Raw genomic sequence first — 22,462 nt, forward strand, 5'->3', positions numbered from 1 at the left:
TTCGAAATCGTATCAAAGAGCTCACCCCTGCTTTTCACGTATAAAGGAGAACAACCGATGTCAATTAATCAGACTGACTGCTGTGGTGGAAGTCCCACTGGCCTTGGGCTTCTTCCCAGCCTCATAGGGCAGCGCTTTCCCGAATGTGTTTTAAAGCCACATGCACTCACTATTCTGTTTCCTACTTGTCATAGATTTTCAAAAGCCACTCACATGAAAATACCTTGGCAACCGAACCTTAAAAAGCATTTCCATAACCACTTTAATGGTAAATGGTCATTCACTCGTACCTACTGCCAGACATTGACATTGATGCATCATGAAACATTGCATCCAAACTACTTTGACAAGTACAATTGATCCAAAAAGTGACTGAAGTAAAATGGAATCGGGTGAATGAAGCTTGTTACTGCGAGCAATCTGGTCACACGAGCTTGTATACAGCATTCTGTGCATCTGCTGTCTGTAATCTCGCCTCTCTTGCAGAAATTGATTCCCAGTGTAAATGACTGTAATGTATTACCACAACATCAGGGGAAATTATTATTATGAAATATCCTGGTATTTTATTTCCGACATGTGTACTTTAGTTCGAAATTCTTTGAATGGAGAAAACTATCATTGCAGTCAATAAGGGCTGCGAGCCGTACCGCAACATCCACGTTAGCAAAGAGTCGACGTGCTTTTTGACCCATGTCAAGATTTGTATTCCCATCCAACAAGAGTACAAGAGTGACTGAAAGAGTTACAATTAACACTGAAACCGAAATGAGCTTCAATCCTAATGCAGGTAATTTAATATGACATACTGTATTTCTGACACTTTAAATGGCTTGAAAATAAATGTCTATTTTCAGGCTATAAAGAGACAGACAGCATGTATTAAGCGCAGCCCACGCTACATCACCTTTGTCTATCGAACACTGGTAATTAATGCCTGACAGTCTGTGTGTGAGCAGCTTTTTAACAGCTTGTGCAGTCACACTTGTAATTAGCTTGGTGTCATTTCCTCAATAAAGTGTGACATAACGTGCTAAAGGTAAACACCTCCATCTATTAGACATGTTCATTTGCAAAGTTGAAACAACTCATGGGTGAAAATGCTGTGTGCACCACAGTGTGTACTGTATGGGCCGCAGCAAGCGTTTTATCCTTTCAAACTTTAAAAATGAAATCCAAAAGCTTAACGCCGATAATGTGGCCTCATGCATTAATAACGGATTGTATAATAGACATCATACGCACGTGGAAAAGTTGCATAGTTTGCGTCTTGTCAGACAGACAGATGGATAAACAGATGGTGATGAGGAGCACAAATCGCAATCGGCGTACCATCGCTTTCCAGGCATATGCTTATTATGACAATTAACATGTATGCTTCGACAACGGGCTGCTATTTCTCGACATTTCAGGCAGTGATCATGTCAAATGGTATTGAATCAAAAAAAAAAAAAAAAAGGAAATTTGCATGTATAATCCTACGAATTGTTCAAACAGTCGCCACTTTCATAACCGGTCATTTTCTTTTTAAATGTAAATCTTAAATTTCCTTTTGTCTGTTTGTATATCCCTTTAAGTGTTCATTCATCATTCACATTGACAAATGGCATATATTTTCAGTCCGAGCGCCTAGGAAGGACTTCAAAACAACACAACAGAAAAACGAGAGAAAAAAAAATAAAAAGTACGAAAAAATTGACATTCCAAAAAAAAAAAAAAAAAATCCTGTTGGAAGAAGTGCAGCTGATGTACAGTAGGTATATACTCGTCGATCATTTCAGATGTGATCACAAAAAAAAAAGTTGCGTAAACAAACCACTCATATGACATTACCCTGATATACAGTACTATCCTAATAGGCCATGAAAAACTGTGCCTCCACTGACTAACAGAAACCAACAGCAAAACGAGATTTAGTAGCAGTGCATTGACAAAGAACAGCAATAAGGAAGGAAATAGAAGCGGTCCTAGAAGTGAACCCTGGGGGATATCACATTTAAAAGTCGCAGAACAGGCAAACCTGAAAACTGAATAAAACTTTTCCCAAACTAGAGCATCTCTATTTTTATTTGTTTCGAGGCAATTAACTCGAGTAGAAATGAAGTGATGTGACAGTTTGATGTCAGCGCAAAAAACAAAGGGATACATGTGTGAAACTTTTTCAGTAATAAACTGGTTGAAAATGACTAAATGATGCATCTGGAAGGGTTAAGATGAGGTGTAGATGACCTCCTCTCCTGACTGTAAAGCTTCTGGCACCAAAAGCTACCCTACATGGAGGTTTACAATGATGACGTAGTTGATAGAATGAGTTTAAGTGATTTTACTCATGCATGCATGCACACTCAGTAGAGTGCAGCAATGTTCCTGTCACCAGAATCTTCAGTGTCCATGCGCCAGGATTGTATGTGGTGATAACATGTGACATAGGTTTTCCTTGACACTTTCAGTTTCAGCCTGCTCATGTTATGCGGGGGTGATGCATGTTAATAAATAAGGATGAGGAAAAAGAAGCCTGTGTAATTTCACAGAGTAATGTCCCACATATTGAAGTATGTACTGCATTTATTCCATTGTTTGAAAAAGTCCTACTGTTTTTGGAGGGGAAAAACCCCCCAAACCTGCCAACCTCATTTCAGGTCTGATGGCCTTTGACAAGAGAAGACATTCTCTGGAAAGGGTGTGAACATCCATAAAATATGGTCCCCAAAATCACTAGGCCAAGACAAGATTTTCACAGAAGTGTAAGATGAAAATCAGCCATATGAATTCTGCATGATATTTATTCTTTTTTAAAAAATATATTTTATTTTATTTTTTCATCCTTGAAGCCACCAGGGTGGGTATATATCTAACTTGGGTGTGGAGTGATTGAATTAGGGGGGTACTTCAAAACTAAACATGGTATTGAAAATTTACCTTTTAATTACTTGTAAACGAATAATTGGGTTTTGTGGGTAAATGCAGGCTGTTTTTAACAAGGCTGTTTGGAGAGGGGCGGCCCGAGTGGGTCGAGTGGGTTCGATTCCAGCTCCGGCCTCCCCCTGTGTGGCATGTTCTCCCCGTGCCTGCGTGGGTTTTCTCCGGGTACTCCGGCTTCTTCCCACATTCCAAAAACATGCATGGCAGGCTAATTGAACACTTCAAATTGTCCCCAGGGGTGAGTGTGAGCGCGGATGTTTGTTCATCTCTGTGTGCCCTGCGATTGGCTGGCAACCGGTTCAGGTTGTCCCCTGCCTACTGCCCGAAGACAGCTGGGATAGGCTCCAGCACACCTTTGTAAGATAAAGCGGATCGGAAAATGGATGGATGGATGTTTGGAGAGGTAGTCAGTCGACTGTAATTACTGATTCTTTATGTATACTTCGGACTGAATGCATGCTCTCAATTAAGCTAAAAGACAATTGTGTACTTCTGCAACTTCTGAAATGGAACATTTCAATGTACTGTCTCACAAATGTATCTAAAAATCTAATACATGGTTGTTTTGATTCGAGTGCTCGGATCCTGCATCATCTCAATCTGTTTGTGAGAAGTCGAGCTGACTTACTTATCTAAGACACGGTGTGGTTGAAAAATGATCACTGTGCCATTGGGAGGTGACTAATACCACCCCTCAATTTTTCAACATTTTTGATGGCCACGAGGTATGAGGATTCCTTTTAGATGCCGGTTCCCATAATTAAGTGGGGCTTGACTCAGACCAAATGTTGAAAAAGATATGTACGTTCCCTGAATTAATGGCAGTTGGCTGTTGGCTGTTGACCAAAATCTTCCATCCATCAATGACGGTACCCAAACCGCTTCTCCTCTCGGGGGTCGGCAGCCCATCTCGAGAATAAAAGAAATTCAACATGAGTGAGACCTATAATCTGTACACCTCAATGAAAAAAAGAAAAAAAACACTTTAACCTGGCTGCATAAATATGCACACCCTTGCTCGCACTGCACCTATGGTTTATATTTCAGTCATTTTGGATTATGACACATCTTGATGTGTCAATATTTGCCCAATGCGTCTTTGCAGAAACACTATACAAATAAGAAAGATTATGAGGGAATCTCATGTGCAGAGCTTTCTGCAGATCATACCAGAAATATTTGATTGAACTGTTCATAATTTCTCCCACCTTGACAAAGGCTCCATTCCCAGCTAACGAAAAACAGCCTCTATGGTGATTACATCTTCACAGACGTGCGGAAATATTTTACTCTGCATTTGTAACACGTAAGATCAATTTGTGAGACGGTCATTGATTGCTACTTGAATATTTGTATCTGAAAAAGTTGAATTTTCAGCACATTTCTCAAATAGGTCACCATTTAAATTTTATATTGTGTATCACAGAAATGAATAAAGAGTTGTTTTTATCAGTGTGAATCATAAAAAAAAATCCAACATTGTATCACCAAGCTTTGCAGAGAAGCATGACGCAGAGATTAATTTTAATGAACATTTAATGAAGGGAATTAAAACATGTTAAATTGGCCTCAGCCATGACGTGGCAGCAAATAACGCGGCCTGTCCGCCGGTCAATATACGTGATCATATTTCAGGCAGCCTTTTTGCACAGCAATGAGGTCAATTTACTGGAATTTATGGACCCACTGGGACAATTATTGATGATGTGTTGGAGTGCAATGAGAGCAAAATGAGCTCGAATTTCAACTGGGCAAGGTGAACTTTTTTGTTTCATTTCTTGTCTTGTCATTTCCTATTTATTACCTATGCCAAGTCATTAGAGTGCAACGCGATTGAAGCTGCGTTTTGTTGTTGTTTATTTGTATCAGAAAAAAAAAAATCTAAAGTTACTGAAAAGACCAAAGGAAAAACTTCGGAAGTGGCTGTCATGGGGCAAGGAAATAAATAAATCATTTAAGCGCAGATGAGAGATGCTTTTAAGTGTTGTGCGTCGATTATCAATCGGTCCATAGTTTCGATACTTGATCAAATCGCTCAAATTCAAGTAATGCCCAACCCTAATAATTAGTACTACTTGGACTAAAATTGGTCTTTCAAACCTGCTCTGAGACTCACCCACAACAATTTATGTTCCATTTTTAGTGGCACTTCTTTGTTCACAGAGGGCATCGGGTAACTTTATTTGTTAAAATATTTTCTGGGGTAAGAAAAACAGTTCTAGCCAAGACAAAAAAATATATATTTGGGGCATGGAGAGAGACATAAATAGAACATTAAGACGAGATAAATGGGGCTTGGGGTGGAAGGGAAGTGTCCCACATTGTGACTGAAATGGCAAAAACTGAAAATATCATTGGCGGGAGGCAATTTTCTTTATTCCTGTGGCCGTCTGTTACCTTTTGAACAATGATGTAAGATGTTAGTTGTAGATGACTGAACATCATTAATGAAACAGCAAAACTATTAAATAAAATGCTCTTTCTGCAATGTTTTGTGAAATTAACCCATTTAATCCCAATTTTTTCCCAGTCATAATCAGGTGTCATTGGTAGCCCTTTTAAGTAATCAGTAATAAAAATTTTTTTTTGAGCCCTGTCAATTAAATCATTGTTGTCCTTCACAAATGTGACCGGTGGGATTAAATGGGTTAATTCTGTTCAGATCCAAAAATAAACAAAAAGCAACACCCTTTGCACTTGTCGGGGTTGATCAAGTTTTTGTGTTGAATGGTTGCATTTTTCCTAAGATTTAAAAAAATAAATAAATTTGTTAACCCGTTCATGCACCCTGTAACCTGAGAACAGGATAAGCTGTCCACTGTAGTAACCGCTGTCCCTAGAAGGGTTAAATCGCAGGTGTCAAAGTCAAGGCCCGGGGGCCAGATCTGGCCCGCCACATCATTTTATGTGGCCCGCGAAAGCAAATCAAGCATGTCAAGTTCCATGATACTTGCTAAAGTCTGAACCAAAATTCCAAATTGTCATATGTAATCCACAATAACGGTTGTTATTCTTGACTTCTGATGTTAAAACTAGTTATCCATCAATTTATTGTGCGGTGTGTATGTAATATGTGGAGGTGATTAAACATTTACTTGGTTTCCCAAAATTCATAAAGGGCCCTCCAAGGGAAACCATCACTACAATGTGGCCCGTGACAAAAATGAGTTTGACACCCCTGGGTTAAACTCATTATTGAACGACGCTTGCTATCCTTCAATAGGCTCAAACACTACCGGTACTTTCAACCAGATGGAAACAAAACAATCAACAATGGATCTTTCGTTTCTTTTACACTTTTGGCCGACCTCGAATGTCGGAAAGCTGTTCAAATTATGTGACTCCCCCATGTCAAAGACCCCGCCAGGGGGCCATCTGGATTCATCAATGCCATCAGGCCAAGACAATTTTAATATGATTTTATGGCAACAGGCCATTTTTTCCCATCTCCAATAACTTCCAGCTAAGGCTTTTATGCCTTTGCCCCTCTTCTGTTACACCCCCCCGCCATCAGCCTTCTACTCAGAGTAGATCTCAAGCCCCAAATCCATCCTTACTATTGCCTCCACAATTGACTCATTGTGTGTATTTTGACCCTTCCCACTCCTTTCCCCTAATGCTATCCTTTTTCTAGTGCAGGCCTCCCTGCTACCACATCTTCAGTCTTCCGTTTATGGCCAGCTGCAGCGGGGCTGGGTAATGAAGGCGGCGTTATAAAGTATGGGAGGTGCCTCAGGGCATTCTCACAGATAGAAAAATTGAAATAGGATGAGGATGGAGATGGAGGGGCCAGAGATTGGAGGATTAGAGGGCCATGAGACACACAAAAAATATCCAAGTGTCAAAAAATGTAGTGAAATACACAGAGAACAAAGTCGTGGATGATGTTTGAATGAAGGTATCCTCCTGGTGGGAATACGTCCGCCTTTAGTATTCAGTACGAGTACAGGGAGGAAGCAAGATCGTGGTCTTTTTAATATTTTGCGCCTCTTTTGTAACACCAAAATATTAGAAACATTTGTCAGCAGGATGATATATCTGTAAAAAATAGCGTGGGGACAAAAGCTGAATATTGCATAAAATCAATATTGATGTCACTGCCTGAGTTCCATTGATGTACAGTGTCCCTCATGGGATGAGTTGTGTCAACGGCAGGTGAAAAGGTTTTTTGTTTCCTTGTGTTTGGGTCATTTGATACATCACTATTTGCTGCACCATTTAGTTTTTACGCTAAAAGTGAAGAGTCACGATGATGCCAACAATGCTGTGGATGTTAATCTGTTTTAAGAGAAAGAGTAGACAATAAATTTATATATTTTTTACAATATTACTGATAATAAAGGAGTTATTTTTTAAAATCTATATCGTACTTTTGCAAAGCAAAACAAAATCAGACAAGTAAATTCCTCATTTTTTTTCAGACACATCAGCGTTTTATAGCCCACTACTATTTTAGAATGTTTTTCAAACAGAAAAAAAAATGTTAAAAACAAGGATTTAAACTACGGTACTTAATTTCTTGAGTTTTGTGCAGAGTTGTGATGATTATTTTGACGGGCACAACAATGAATTAATTGTTGGAAATGGGTGCAACAAGAAGAAGTGATGAGTCGGTCTTAATGAGTGTGCTGTCGAAAGAGGGACAACATGAGCTTTGGGAAGTTGAGCTCCATCCACACAATGGCACAGAATCTCTTATCAAAAACAACCATTAATTATGAGGGATGTAACAAAAAAAACAAACAAAAGAAAAACACAACAAACAAACAAAAACTATGAGAATCGGAAAACAAATTTTCATTTGATATACTGAATCGTTACATTTTAAAATCGTTGCATCCGTGAATCGTATCGAATCGGCTTTTGTGAAAGATGTACAAATTGGTTTGACGCTGCGGATGATTTGTTGTTTCTCTGAATTCAATTAACTTGGATAGTTTAGGCCACAGGTGTCAAAGTCAAGGCCTGGGGGCCAGATCCGGCCCCCCACATCATCTTATGTGCCCCGCGGGAGCCAATCATGTGTGTGTCCACTTTCATTATTCTTGCTGACATCTGGACCGAAATGTCAAATTGTCATGGGTACTAAATAACATGGAATCGTAATCTTGCTTACTCAAACTGAATCTAATCTTTACAAAAAAAAAAATCCTATTGAATCATTCTCTGTGGAGAGATGCACAGCTGTGTTCATTAATTGATCAATGAAATCTAGTCTAATATCATGGTTAAGACGAATGGTCTTATATATACTGTACATAGTGTGATAAACAATTGACACGTATACGGTGGGCTCGATGTATTGTAGCTGTCTACAAGTAGCCGATGCATTTTTAGTCTCCTCGCACATCCAGCCACCGTTGTCCTCATTGAGCATTGCTAGCCTATTATTCAGAGATAGTTTTCAAGTTAATTGTTTTGGCATCTAAAAAGAATACAGCTCCGTAGTTTGATATCGACCTTCGACGGTGCTCGAGGGCCTCAAAGTAAATCCTCATGTTGTCCACAGCTAATTAATTCTTAATGGGACTTCTGAATCGCCAATAGCTGTCATGATAAATAATCTTTTAATGGGCAAAGGGGGATAGCTGGGACGAGTCATTCCACACATAGCGTGCAGCCCGAGCTCTATATTTTTGGTTAACAATAAATGCTGGACTGATTTTTGGCCCCTTGTCTACAAATTGTACTTACATGTGTTGCTGGTGCTGACAAATAAGTGCTTATTTTGTAAGTAGCTGGGTTTTAAAGTTCCTTGTTTGGCAATGTTTTCGAAGATAATTTTTTTTAAATCTTGGTGAAAATTACTGTATTTTTGACCCGTTAGCTATAAGATAATAAAAAAAACAATTGAATATACTCCCAGGGAGTTATAAAATGATTTCTCTTTTTTTTTTCCTCCTTCCCACCATTGCTAGTAGTTCACCGTGGTTCACGCTGGCTCACGCGGTACAAAACCCCCCCAAAAAACAATGTACATCAAAACATGATGACATAAGTGTGCAGGAATTAAGCGTTGTCTGATTTTCATGATCTATTATTTTATAAAGCAAGTCGTCCCATTTAAAATCACACTAACTCGTAGATCTGTTGTCCGGGTGTCCCATCCTCTTTATGCATATAATCAGCTGGTGTGTACCGGACACTTCATTAAGTACACATGTGTACTTTCAATATATGATGAATTTTTTTTTTGATTGTTGTTAATTTAATTGTTGTGTACTGCGTCATACTGATAAATGTTTCTCATATTTAAGATTTTGTATTTACTGCCCTGTAAGGAATTCATACAAACTGAGAATTACTATCTTTATTAAAAACAGACACACACACACACACACACATTCATAGCGGTTCATCATTTTGATGCAAATTTTTCCAAGATTGCACAAATTCAAACTGCACCTAACTTTTGTGTGTATACGTTATCATGCGCACATCCCTTTCTCTTTTGAAGTAAAAATACTGTACTGGACACACAGTAGATATTACACAATATAATTTGTTCCTATATCTTGCCATCAAAACAGTGGATACAGTGTAATAATGCAGGCGTATGGATCCCGGCGGTTACACTTTGACCCAGAAGTCATTATGACCACAGACAGTGTTAGGAGGTCATCTTTTATTCTCTACGCACCTCTCGTGATAACTTCCGAAATGACTTATAGACACATGCCAGGATTTTCTTGTTTCACACTCTAGCGGGCCGGACTCGATGGAACAGAGTTTCATGTTTTATTTTATCTCCGTTTGTTTCAGGCTATGATCATTTTCAATCACGTCGATTTTCACATCCTCCTCATAAAAGTGAGAGATTTTTGCACTCTTTTTTTTGAAAGAACACATTTTCTTCGCAATGTACAATAGTTCCCAGGCGTCTTAATAACGTTCCTGTAAAATGCTGTATTCAAAAGATACAAAGGATCAAGAATTAGAGTGCACATCTTATTTTTTCGGAGATGGATTCTAGATCCCCATGGAGGATGTTGTGGCTGCTTCTGTTTCGGCTGCTGCCGCTTGAAAGGACAGACGTTGCCTACCTCCGGTTGAGAGGCTGAACTCTTCCCTGCGCTATTCGTCAATACCCTCCTGACGCTGTGCTGCGACACTGCAACACTCATTGTAAACAAAGCCCAAATGAGTGTCTTATTGCCTAGGATAATTCATTCCGCCATTAATGTTTAATGACATTTGCAGGCTCATTGCAGACCCGCATATAATTATGTCTTGTACGTAAGACGTCGGTTCAGAGTAAATTGTGTCTGCACAAGACTTTATTGGTTCCCTTTAAACAAAGCCTTAAATGGGGTACATGTATACAAATTTTCAACACCTTATTTTTTAAAAATGAAGACACCCCATAGGATGTGGAAAAAATTGACAACCATGTTTTCATTTCTCTTACCGCGTGTGTGTGTGTGTGTGGTGGACTAACGATGACCAACACAACACACCCCCTAACAACGATACCTCCACAATTGGCATTGACAACACAAACATCAGGAAAAAGCAGTCAAAGGAGAAGAAATAGAAGCTAAACTTAATGCTAGCTTGTCCATTAACTGCATTGTGGTTGCAAACGCCCTACTTCACGCTGGTTCCTAATTGGCCATTTCCATTTCATGTCACAGTCAGTGCATTACTCATAAAAATAGAACAGCGTTCACATTTGTCATTTTTAGCCCAGGCTGCAGAGGTGTGCAGGTGACAGGCTTTGAGTGTGCCCGCAAGTGCACACGATTCATACCTTGTAGGTTGTTTTTCCTTGGATGCGGTGGTTTCTTTTAATTAAAAAAAAAAAAAGTACCTCCTTTAAACAGAAAAGCTTACCGTTCCCCCTGCAGCCCTCCATGACTGTCATTTAGAAACATTTTTTGTGAACACAAGCCATCTGCCACATGATGCAATGTCTTATTCTCACAGTGGCAAAATAATGTTTGTGGCTAACAGCGAAGTGAGCTCGGGAATCTTACGCAATCACGCCGCAGTGATGCAACGGACTAAAACACTAGTTATTTTATTTTTTTTTATAATTAATGATGCCATTATTAAACTGCAGGTCACTGTGATTCACATGCATGCGGAGAACAAGTCGCAATATCATTAGAATGCTCTGCAGGCAGTAACTCACTTTTCTGTAATATGCAGGCTACACATTGTACACCCTGTGGCAGATATGCATTATTAAGCTAACGCGTGGAATTTACATTTCAGTGCTGTCTAGCCTTCACTTTTATGATTATAATTTCAGAATGCATCACGGTGGTGCAGTGGTTAGCACATCTGCATCACAATCAAAAGGTTGTGTATCCCCACTCAAGTCCTGTGTGGCGTTTGCATGGTCTCCCCAGGTTTGCGTGGGTTTCTCTGGGTACTTGATTTGTGGTTATTCATGTTCTTAAAATAAGCAATCCGGTAAATGAAGGCACTTTCATATTAATCACATTAGCGAACAAAAAAGAGCCACATGATTCTTAAGCTCTGCGAAGCATGGGAGGCAATGATTCCAATTTTTAAAAAATATCAATCTTTACTCCTCAGCTCCACCTTTTAAACACAGGCAATGCTCTTGTTATTTCCAAATGTGAGCCTTGTGCATGTTTCATGGCATCTTTAGAACAATGTCTACGCGAAGGATGCTGAATAATTGATGAAACTAGAAGCTGGATCAAATGGCAAGTCAGCCTCCCTGTAGGCACAGTCTTCTGCATGGTTGTTTTGGTTTTTTTGCATCTGGTTGCTGGCACAATTGTGCGCGAGTGCCCTTATGATCATTTGTCAATGTGTGTGTGTGTGTGTGTGTGTGTGTGGTCAGTAACGCATAATAAAGTATTTTTTTACACATGGCATTAAAGAAAGAATTGGCTGACTGCTGTTATTCAGCTGAGTATTTTTATTCTGTGCCTTCTCAGCTGTCATATCACTTTGTACAGCAGAACCTCTTGGGTCAACAACAATCTGTTCCAGGACAGTGTCCATCTATTCATCGTACTGCTTGTCCACATGTCTTACAGTTGAGCTGGAGCCTATCCCGGTGAACTGTGAGAGAGTAGATACAGCCACTACTGACCAGCCAAATGGATGGATGGATGGAATACATAATTTTGAATGTGCACAGAAGCCATAGTACCCTTAGAAAACCCACACATGTGTGGGTAGAATGTATAAACTTCACAGGGAAGGGCCAGAGACCTGATTTCAAACATCCCTCAGAACTGTAGGGCAGGCATGCTAACCAACAGACTACCTGTTGTGGAATTACCAAAGCCTTCCTCCCATAGGATATACTGGAAATGAAATAGAATGATCAACATCAAATATATACACTGAAAGAAAAATGGTGTGTTCAAGTTACTCAATTGTATTTTGCCAAGTGGTTGCACACAAGACAATCATCTGAATTTAGATAAATTTCAGTCTACTCAAAAATGTATCTGGATCGAAATGATAGTTTCGATTATTTCGTGCAACCACTTGATGAAGTAAAATTGAGGAAATTCAACACATTTTTGCCCGTGTATATTTGAATCAACTAATCACTGTCTTTCTTTTTTCCTTTCATTAGTGGAATGACGGTATGTGCCAACAATCTAAGGGTTATTCATGAATTCAGTATTAAATAAAGTTTGCTGATCAACGACAAAGGAAATAAATCGTGGAGAGGGAAAAAAAACTGGTCTAGTTTTAATTTAGAAATACAATCAAGTTTGTTGATCCACAGCAATGAAGCAAATCGATTGGCAGTGTAAACAAAACACTCAATTCAAATGATTATGAATTTAACACGCGGCATGGTGTTCGATGAGTTAGCATGTCAGCCTCAAGGTGCAGCGGTGCAGGGTTCAATTCCGGCTCCGGCCTTCTTGTGTGGAGTTTGCATGCTCTCCCCGTGCCTGCGTGGGTTTTCTCCGGGTACTTCAGTTTCCTCCCACTTTCCCAAAATATGCATGGCAGGTTCGCTGTATACTCTAAATTTTCTCTCGGTGTGATTGTGAATCTCAATGTTTGTTCGTCTCTGTGTGCCCTGCGATTGGCTGGCGACCAGTTTAGGGTGTCCCCCGCCTACTGCCCGAAGACAGCTGGGATAGGCTCCAGCACGCCCGCGACCCTTTTTTTTAGGATAAGCGGATTCAAAAATGGATGGATGGATGGATGGATGGTTGGATGGTAAAATTTATCACACACTTTTTACATTCTAAGACAGGGGTGGGCAAACTTTTTGGCTCGGGGGCCGCATTGACTTTTAAAATTTGACAGAAGGGCCAGGTCAGCACGAGCTATGGTAATTAAAAAAAAACTGCATTTGTTGACAGTCCATATCAAACATCAACAGAACAAAAGCATGAAAGTACGGTATTAATATACTTTTTTTAAATGACAAAAGTGTTGTTGATGACCTATTTTAGCCTGTGCATCGCTGCAGATGGGTTGTGATCAGACCAGTAGAAGTAGAGCGATACAGAGGTACTAGGTGGTCGAAAAGATTGCCCCGCCCCCCCCGTGTTCTGCAACTTCAAGTCAATGCGCCACCTGGCGGTGAAATGCCTGTCATTACAAGTCCAATTGAAATGAATGCAATCATTCACATCGAACCTTAATTGTGGACCAACCTTCGGCGGGCCGGATTAAAAAGACCAACGGGCCGGATTCGGCCCGCGGGCCGTAGTTTGCCCACCACTGTTCTAAGAGGAGCTAAAGAGAGACAGTTGGCTGCAATTAAATACATCTATAATATACATCTTGCATTGCACATCATATCATCCTGAGCGGCACGATCCTTACTAACTGGGGTGAAAATAGCTCCCCATCAAGTGCTAATACATTTTGCTATCATAAATGTGTGTGTTTTTTTTATCTTGCTTATTAGGAGGAAAACTCATTGAAAGGAATTGTGCAGTGACCTTGAGCGAATCACGACCCAATCAAGTGTTTACTCAGACACGCACATTTGCTGCTCCATGTTGGACGATAGCAACTAAACGTCTCAGTCACATAATCGCCCCTCACCACTCATACACGCATAGTGCACACACCAGGTCTAATTCTCTTCCATGACACACTCTCACTCAATGGAGCCTGTCATCTTCTCTTTGCTCCGTTAATGGCCGTCTACTCCCTGCGTGCTATTAGGGAACAGAACATGATATTGGAAATCAAAGAGGATTTGGTGGCTCGGAGGTGCTGTTCTGTTACGAAGGCGGGTGGAGGTGAGCTGCAGAGGTCAACTTGTTAGAAAAACACAGTTGACTTGTTACAAAGGCACACTTGCTGAACCGTGGCCAGATTCTCTGAAGCCTCCAATAGAAAACTGCTCGGATTAAAACAGTTTGGTCAACAATGGTAAATGTTCATCCTCTTCAATATTTTCAGCTTCAAATCCTTACGAATGTGGCGGATGCCTTGTTGGACTGAGCAACGGACTCCCTGATTGTGATGTGAAACGGAACAATAGCCAATTAGCCAACCTTGCTGAAGCCCAAACAAATAGTGTAGCATCTGGGTTTGTCGAGTGTTTATGTAACATCTCTCACTCTCATTCACCACAAAACAAACGACAAGGACAGGAATAGCTTCCAAATAAGCTAAAAGATTAACTCTATGTTCCCGCTCACTTGCGTTAAAGGTAACGTGGTCACCAGACCAGTTGCTGAGTGCGCACAAAATAAAATCCGTGTTTTACTTCTTCCTACGCGGAGTGGAACCAATTATTCAACTAGTCGACGACTAAACTTCACTACTCCTTATCGACGTCTCAAGCTTGAAATCAACAAATCGCTAATCATGCTTAGGGCATCTTGTTTTTTAAGCAATTGACTGGGGGCTTTTGACTTGCCTTTAAGGACACATTTCCCTGTACAATGACATTTCTTCCTCGCGGCACCCACGAATAGCGGGCAAGACGGTTTTAAGATCATTTCAAAAAGTGGGACAAATCTTGATGTATCTTGGTGTGCACAAGCAACATCTGTTTTGCATTATTTAACAGTGTGTAATTCCATATGTGCAAACCGAAGGAAAAAAAAGAGCTCAGTGAAAAAAAAAACAGAGGCTGCTTATTGAAGAACTACGTTTAAAGATGAACTTGTGTGAAAGAAGTCAAGTGTAATCCTTAACTTTTGTCGATAACTGACGACGTGGTGCTGAGGTTTTAGTCCGCCTCGCTGACATAACTTTGTGTGTCAGATTTTTCCTTCGCTTAACACCCCTTGTTGAGGCTCTCCTTCCTTTGGAATGAGTCTTACAGGAAAAGGCTGAGCATGAAATGCAGTAAGACAGTAAACAGATGTACATTAAACGCTGTAGCCAACAAAAGCAGGTGGAGTGGAAGCGATCTAAACTGTGTGTGTAAAAGGGAAGACTGGGGGGAAATCAGAGGCTTCATTAAACTTTCATATAGTTTTTTTTTTCTGTACACTTGCAGTTTCATCTTGCCTTTCTGTTTACTCGGGTCCACAAACCTCCAAAGTTCGACTCACCGCTGGAGCTTGCTCAGTGTTCTTTTCATGTCAAACTCAACAGTGAAATGTTGGAGTATTCTGATCCACAATAAAACTAATTACTATATGTTCAGTTTTGATTGACACCCAGAGAGATAATCATTTAACAATAGGTTTGTTGTGGTGGTATTTTGCATCATTTTGAAAGGCTCAACAATAATGTACGTGTATTAGAATCTTTTTTTATTAAATACAAACGTTATTTGATTTCAAAAAAACAAATTTTCACTGTTGAATGGCCATTGTATTTTTTTTCCTTTCGATTGTATTTTTTGGTACGATTTACTGAATCGTACCAAAGCAAAAAGTCACTGTTTTTGTGATTGCAACAAACACAAGCGCTGCGAGCAGGGTTCGAACCTGCGCGGGAAGATCCCATTGGATTTCGAGTCCAACGCCTTAACCTCTCGGCCATCACAGCTGCTGGCAAAAAATGAAATGGTTCAGTGGTAGAGTGGCCATTTTTCCCAACCTGAGCATTTGTCGAGCAAGATACCGAACCCCCAGTTGCTCCTGATGTCATCAGTTGGTTGATGAGGTAACAGTGTGAAGCGCTTTGAGGACCTGAGGTACAAAAGTGACAGCCCACATACAATTACCATTTGTTTTTCAGATAAAGAAAATTCCCGAGTTAACAAAAAACCCCAACAATATTTTATTATTTTTGTCTCTTTTATCCAGAAAGCACATTTTGATGTCGACAGTAATGTCGTCGTAAGTCAAAACACATTTACATGGCCGCACACATTCATTTATTTACCACTCACAGCTTACTCGATCAAATAACGTGGGGTTTAGGGACTATCACGTCATTTCCTTGAGAATCCACTTTCTCGATGTGTTTGTGTACTGTATGTGTCAATCTTCCACAGACAGATTGACAGCACTTGTTTCCCTTCCGTCACACAGACACACACACACTTGTTTGAGATATTCGGGTCGGCAACGACACTGCGAATAATCTACCAGGCTATGACCGAAAATCTAGTCTTCCTGAACACGATCCCCAACACCAAGTCAACAAAGTTGTATGCGTGCATCGCTACTCTTTTGCTCGATCTCCTTCACACACAGTCATACATTGGCAGTGCCAAGACAAGGCATGCAGATACCTTTGATAAGCGCCCAGCTTTTGAAGGCCTGTTGCTGGCATCGCCTCTCAAAGGGGTCGGTGCTGTCGCGCTGTGTTGCCTCCCGCTGGGGCTTTTGTCGCGAGCGGCATGTTGTCGTTATCGTAACGAGGGCGTCCGCGGTGAGATGAAAGTGAGGGAAAACGGGTGAACACTTCAGAGAGTGCTGAGGAAAATCTCAGCCAAACAGATCGAAAGCAACTTTAGTATGAAAGATGTATTAGAGTAAGCAGCTTAGCCGGGTCACTCACAGTACGCCATGCTCAGGTTTTGCTTGAATTTGAAGTTTTTTTGGATGACTTCACTGAACGGCATTACATGCTAATATTGAGCGTTGGTACATCTAGTAGTCTTATTGTTGTTGCAATGTTTGTTTCAAATCCAAATCCCTACACGTACAAAGCAATGCATCACGCTTGCGATACATGACCAAGCATTACAAATGTGCCGCAATTGCCAACCAATGAAGAGTCGGACAGGGCAAATTCTGATTCACTGTTTATTATCCAATCAGATATGACTTGGGAAACACATCATCATGCCGCGTTGCATTGTAAATACCGAAAGGCCATTTCGTAGTTTACTAGTATGCAATCCTTTCCTGTTGGAGTCTGTATCTCTGCTGTCTTTATATTTTGTGTACAATGAACATTTGCCGTGTTAGGCGGTGATGCAGTTTTCTTTTTCTTTTTAATTCTTTAATTTCTTTTGTCCGACATGCTTGTAATGAGCAATTGTTTGTTTTCGTTTTAGTCAATACAACAATACTTATTTCAGTGAAACTCCTCTACAACGAAATCATGTTTGCAGCAAGAAATGTTTCACAACAGGGAGTTTTTCACTGTAGCAAATTTGATCTCAGATGTAAACACACACACACACACACACACACACAGAGTGTAGAAATAAATAAAGGGAAAGACATTTTGAAATTTACGATAAGCATTCACTTTCACTTACATCAATTTCTTGTATAATGTATTGTATTTTGCTTCCTCCGTCTTTCATTTTTATCACTTTTACCCTCTCTTCCAGTGTCAGAGCTCTTCTTGTCTTAGCTGCTTGACATCCAAAGGCCCGTTTTGTAGCCATTTAAGCAATGCAATGTTCTTGCTGCGTCTGAAACTAACAATCACAAATGCTTCCTGGACTACTGCGCATGTGTAAACCATTGTGGTGGTTGCTGTTGTCATTTCCGAACGAATCAGTAGAGGTCGCTGTTGGATTAGACTTCGTTGTCGTGAATCTCGTCGCAAGGCAAGAGCAGAGAAAAAGATTTCGTATAACACAACAGGGTTTTTTTTCGTTGTATGGGGGGCAGGAGAGTGGGAGTGGTGTTAATGCATGAAGATTCTTTTCACACTAGGGGGTATTTTCGCCCATGTAGGTTTCGTTGTAGAGGAGTTTCACTGTTTGGTGAATTGAATGATATACAGATTTAATATATTCTCCCTTGGCAATGAGTGGCACGTTTTTATTTGGTATCATATTTTTCAGACCTGGACACACCAGTTCTGACCGTTCACCAGACGATCAGTGACGTGCGGGGCAGTTACTACCAAGAGAAGACTGTTTTCCTTCGCTGCACCGTCAACTCTAACCCGCCCGCTCGCTTCATCTGGAAGCGCGCAAACATGCTCATCGAACAAAGCAAAGACAACGGCGTGGACATCTACGAGCCACTTTACACTCAGGTACCAGGCGCTGTCAGTACAGTATTTGCTGATCAACTATCTCCCAATGCGTCTATCCACCTACCATCTAATCAATTAAAGCAGCTAAACCAATGAATGGATGCACAATTGACCAAACTACTCCCCATTTATTTACCTGCCGGTTGAGTGGAAGCAGCTGTGACTAGAGCAGACAGTCCACCAGCGCTGACATTTCTGCTGAACAACATAGGGTTGTTGCAGAAATGCTGCCCCTCTGGGCGCAAAAAATAGAAATGGTGATAATGCAAATAGGTGCTGTCCAAATAGCGCACCCGTCAAGCACCGACATGCTCCTTCAAAGAATGTCATTGTCAAAAATGCCCAACTCAACTCAACTGTATTCATATAGCACTTTAAAATAACCACCACTGTATACAAAGTGCTCTACAGGGAGCAAAAAGATTTCACACAACAAACAATAAAACAATAAATTAATCACAAAGAAAGTAGAAAGCAAAAAAATAAAAAAAAACCCAAAAAACTGTAAAACAAAAAATCAAGTCTTGTGCTGAGTCAAAGACGGGCATCAAGGGGAATTGCTGAACATTCAGCGGGAGGTCATTTCAAAGAGAGGGACCAGCAACAGAAAATGCTGAAAACGGCCAAATAATGGGTCTACATGACATGAATGACCAAAAAAAAAGGTAAAACATACAAATTAAAGTGAAAAATTAGTGGAGCCCTTTTAGGAGGATGCCAACTCAAGAGTGCCATGTTTGGACTCCAACATCGATTGACTGACCATTCAAGCAACATAAATGGCATCGTTGTTCATTTCCAAATCAAATTTTCTGATCATCTGACCAACCTACCACACTAATCTTCCAAGTCTTCCAACCGCCACCCTACTTACGATTATCAGCGCATCATTCCTGTCCGCATCATCTGACTTTTCTTTTGACTTACTGACGGACTATCAGAACAAAATTCCTTCCAGCATATTTCCCTATGTGCCTATCTAGCTGTGACTATCTGGGCAACACATCTACCTTCCAATAGACTTACCTATCTACCTTTGAACCACCATATAAATCTACCAATTGTACTCGCCAACCGATATCAGAGTCCCTACAGACAAACAAAACCAAGACATCCTGTGCCAAACAATCTTCCAAACTAACAAACAAGCACCGCATCTACCGAATGATCCAACCAAGTCACAAAGGACTAACAAAACCAAACCAACGACCATCATATCTCTTCACCAACCAACCGTGCTGGATTTTGTTTTAAGAAACAGTAACATACTATACCCTCCGCCATTGGTTCAGGCAAGCCACACTGCCAGTTACTGATCAATAGTTTGCAGTAAACAAAACAAGTCTTCAAGCATGACCTCCCAGTCTGAAAGGACAAGCACAACGGAGCCTTTTTACTCCGTTTCACAGAGTATCAGTCGACCACAAAACAGATTCCCCGGAGTTCAATTGTCCTGGCAACAGAGTATAGTACGCTTCAAGACTGGCTCAGAATTGATTAGCCCAGCATCTGCAGTCAACACTTATATGATATCGAACAAACACAGCGGGTAGGAAAACAGTCGGGAACATCGTGGAGAGAACACAGACCCGCCATTGCAGAGGCAGTCTTATCAGTCTGTGGAAATAATTGGGACATGTGTTTGTGCGTGTCTGTTTATCATAATACAGCTCATAAAGAATCAGTCAAGAGTTCAAAATGCTTTGGGGGAAAAAATTCAAATGAAGTCTACAGATGTGTTTTTTTCCACAAGTCGTGTTCAGCATCAACAGCAAAAGTGTTTCTTTTCAAAAAAAAAATGTTCTTTAACACTTTAGGGTGAGACCAAGGTCCTGAAGCTGAAAAACCTGAGAAGAAAGGATTTTGCCGATTACACCTGCCAAGTGTCGGTTCGTAATGTGTGTAACATTGAAGACAAGTCAGTCACCTTCAGGCTGACAAACAGCACGTGTAAGTAAAAACACAAGGTGCAAACATATGCTTTGTTGCTGTTCACATTCCTCTCTCGATGATCACATCCTTCCACTTTTTATTTTACAACCTCCAACTCCGTTAAATCCTCCTCATTCAGTGTTTGTTCCTCTGCCCACTCACTTCCCCCTCAAATTTGCTCCGTGTCTCCTCTCGCCCGCCTACCGCTGGGCCCACTTGTCAACCCGTCTTGTTGAAAAAGCATCACAGGTCCATCAGTTCCGATTCAGTTGTCACGTTGCCTGTTATCTCCAATTCAGTCCGTATTGCTCGATCTATCTCCACACCGCCTCCCAGCAACAACATTGCCATTGACAGCTCTGCCAGCCTCGTTATGGTCAAACTGACACACTACAAAGGGAAAGCCCTGCTTTTTTTTCTTCTTTTTATACTTGATTGCCTGTTTATTGATTTTTTGTGTTCTACTCTCTGCTTTTGATATTACTCTGTATCTTACCCGAACAAGACGAGTTCATCATTTTACACTGTTCAAGAGAATGTTGTTATTTGCATTGTGTACAGCACAACATCCAAAGCGCGTGATTAGGCACAAACAGCAGTATTTGTAGAAGTTTTATTAACTAACACAGGTTACATCACATTCTCTCTCCCCCCCCCCCCCTCTCATATACACACACACACGCACGCGCCCACACACACACACACACACACACACACACACACACACACGCACACACACACACACGCACACACACACACATTCACTTCACTGGCATGAAAGCTCCCTGAGTAGTTAGCCAAAATAACCAATCTGTCTGAATTTCCCAGCTTCATCGTGAGAGGAAACGCTGCTTGGTGTGCCAGTGTGTGCGTGCATTTGTGAGTGTCATCAAAAGTGTATGCCTGTAGCTTTGTATGATATAAAACATTTAAATTAGCATTTTTTTCATTTTCTGTTTAAATGAAGAGAACTAATTTAGTTTTTACACCAACCTGAAATTGTGCTTAAGTGTACAGACTGTAAAATTGTCCTCATTTGAATTTTTTGGGGATTATATTGTATTTTTATCCCTCAAGACTTATAGCAGTCCCTTATCAGGTTGGTGGGAAGTGGGATATTAAAGACCCATCCTCAAAAAAACAAGAAAAAAAGAAAAGGAGACAACATGAGAAAGTAACAAAAATAAACAGTAGGCTACGGTAATGAGTTACATTAATAAAGGGGGAAACGGAGATCCCGTAAGATGTTGTTTTCATTCTAATATTTAGTTGTTATTATTGCCCGCTGAGCTTCCGTGCGTGCTTGGATTGGATTGCCCCAACTGGGTCACGACATCACTGCTGCTTCACTGCGGAGGGACAAGGGGGTTGATTGATTTTTGGGAATCATAATCCTAGACCTACCACTTACTGAGGGCAGCTGCCACATCCTCTGCCTCCCTCATGGGAACACAGTGAGAGCGATGGTGGGGGGTATGTTGTGTTTGGCTAATAGAAAAGCGCTAATAGAAGTTCTGAGAACAAAATTGGAACGGGGTTGAGTGATACAACTAATATTAGCTTGGCACCAACGTCAATGACATTTCAACTGGAAATGGCAGATGAGCACTTTCTGCTCTTCTTCACCTTATGGAGCACCCGTTTAAATACTTGGATGACACTAACTTTAAGCGAGCTCCACACATACTTAATTGTACCATCTGAAAATACTCTGTCAAAAAATTTTGGAAATTTGTTTTTCGAAATACAATATACAGTACACCTTTGAAGATAATTACTGAAAACATGTCAAAAGAAAGTAATATGCTAGTTGTGCAGATGAAACTGTTTTTCACCATTTTAGTTTTCCTGATTTTCTTATGGGTGTGGCTAAAATGGGCACTGAAGTCACTGTCTCCATACAATTTAAGGTGAGCTTTAATACTGCTTAGGGAACTCAAAATTCACCTGGAGACTGTATGCGTGTTTCAGTAGGTGCTACTGTTTTGGTCAGCCACACAGTTCCAGTGGGTTTAACAATGACCTTTTTAAAGACTGTGTGAATATTTTGTTCCCTGGGTGAAAAAAAGAAGTCTCGATCTGATATAGGTATTTATTTATTGCTTTAATAATGAAAAAGAGTTGGGTTAGGGAATAAAAATCGATTGATTTTTTTTCCTTCTAAATCATTCACAGTCAAACTGGCTTCTAAAAACATGATCGATTTTTCTCAAGCTGTAGCAGCTTTGTGTGTGTGAATTGGTCCATTGCATGGTTTAATGCAAGTTTTTTTTCCCCTTGCATT

At 40.5% G+C, this 22,462-nt stretch overlaps 1 protein-coding gene and 1 non-coding gene across 4 annotated transcripts in view; one reads left to right on the forward strand and one right to left on the reverse strand.

Annotated features, from left to right (window-relative positions):
• Window positions 1–22,462, forward strand: part of mdga1 (MAM domain containing glycosylphosphatidylinositol anchor 1) — a 148,641-nt gene that overhangs the window by 78,147 nt on the left and 48,032 nt on the right. For all 3 annotated transcript variants that reach the window (XM_086107280.1, XM_086107279.1, XM_086107281.1), the window contains 2 exons: window positions 18,050–18,246; window positions 20,064–20,196. In XM_086107280.1, the coding sequence (XP_085963406.1) occupies window positions 18,050–18,246; window positions 20,064–20,196 (330 nt within the window). The remainder of the gene's footprint in view (window positions 1–18,049; window positions 18,247–20,063; window positions 20,197–22,462) is intronic.
• trnas-cga (transfer RNA serine (anticodon CGA)) lies at window positions 15,762–15,843 on the reverse strand. Its single transcript has one exon. It is a non-coding gene; the product is annotated as a tRNA-Ser (tRNA).

Source organism: Hippocampus guttulatus, chromosome 3, assembly GCF_054856545.1.
Source record: "Hippocampus guttulatus isolate MCC_2025c chromosome 3, RoL_Hgut_1.0, whole genome shotgun sequence".
Lineage (NCBI taxonomy): Eukaryota > Metazoa > Chordata > Actinopteri > Syngnathiformes > Syngnathidae > Hippocampus > Hippocampus guttulatus.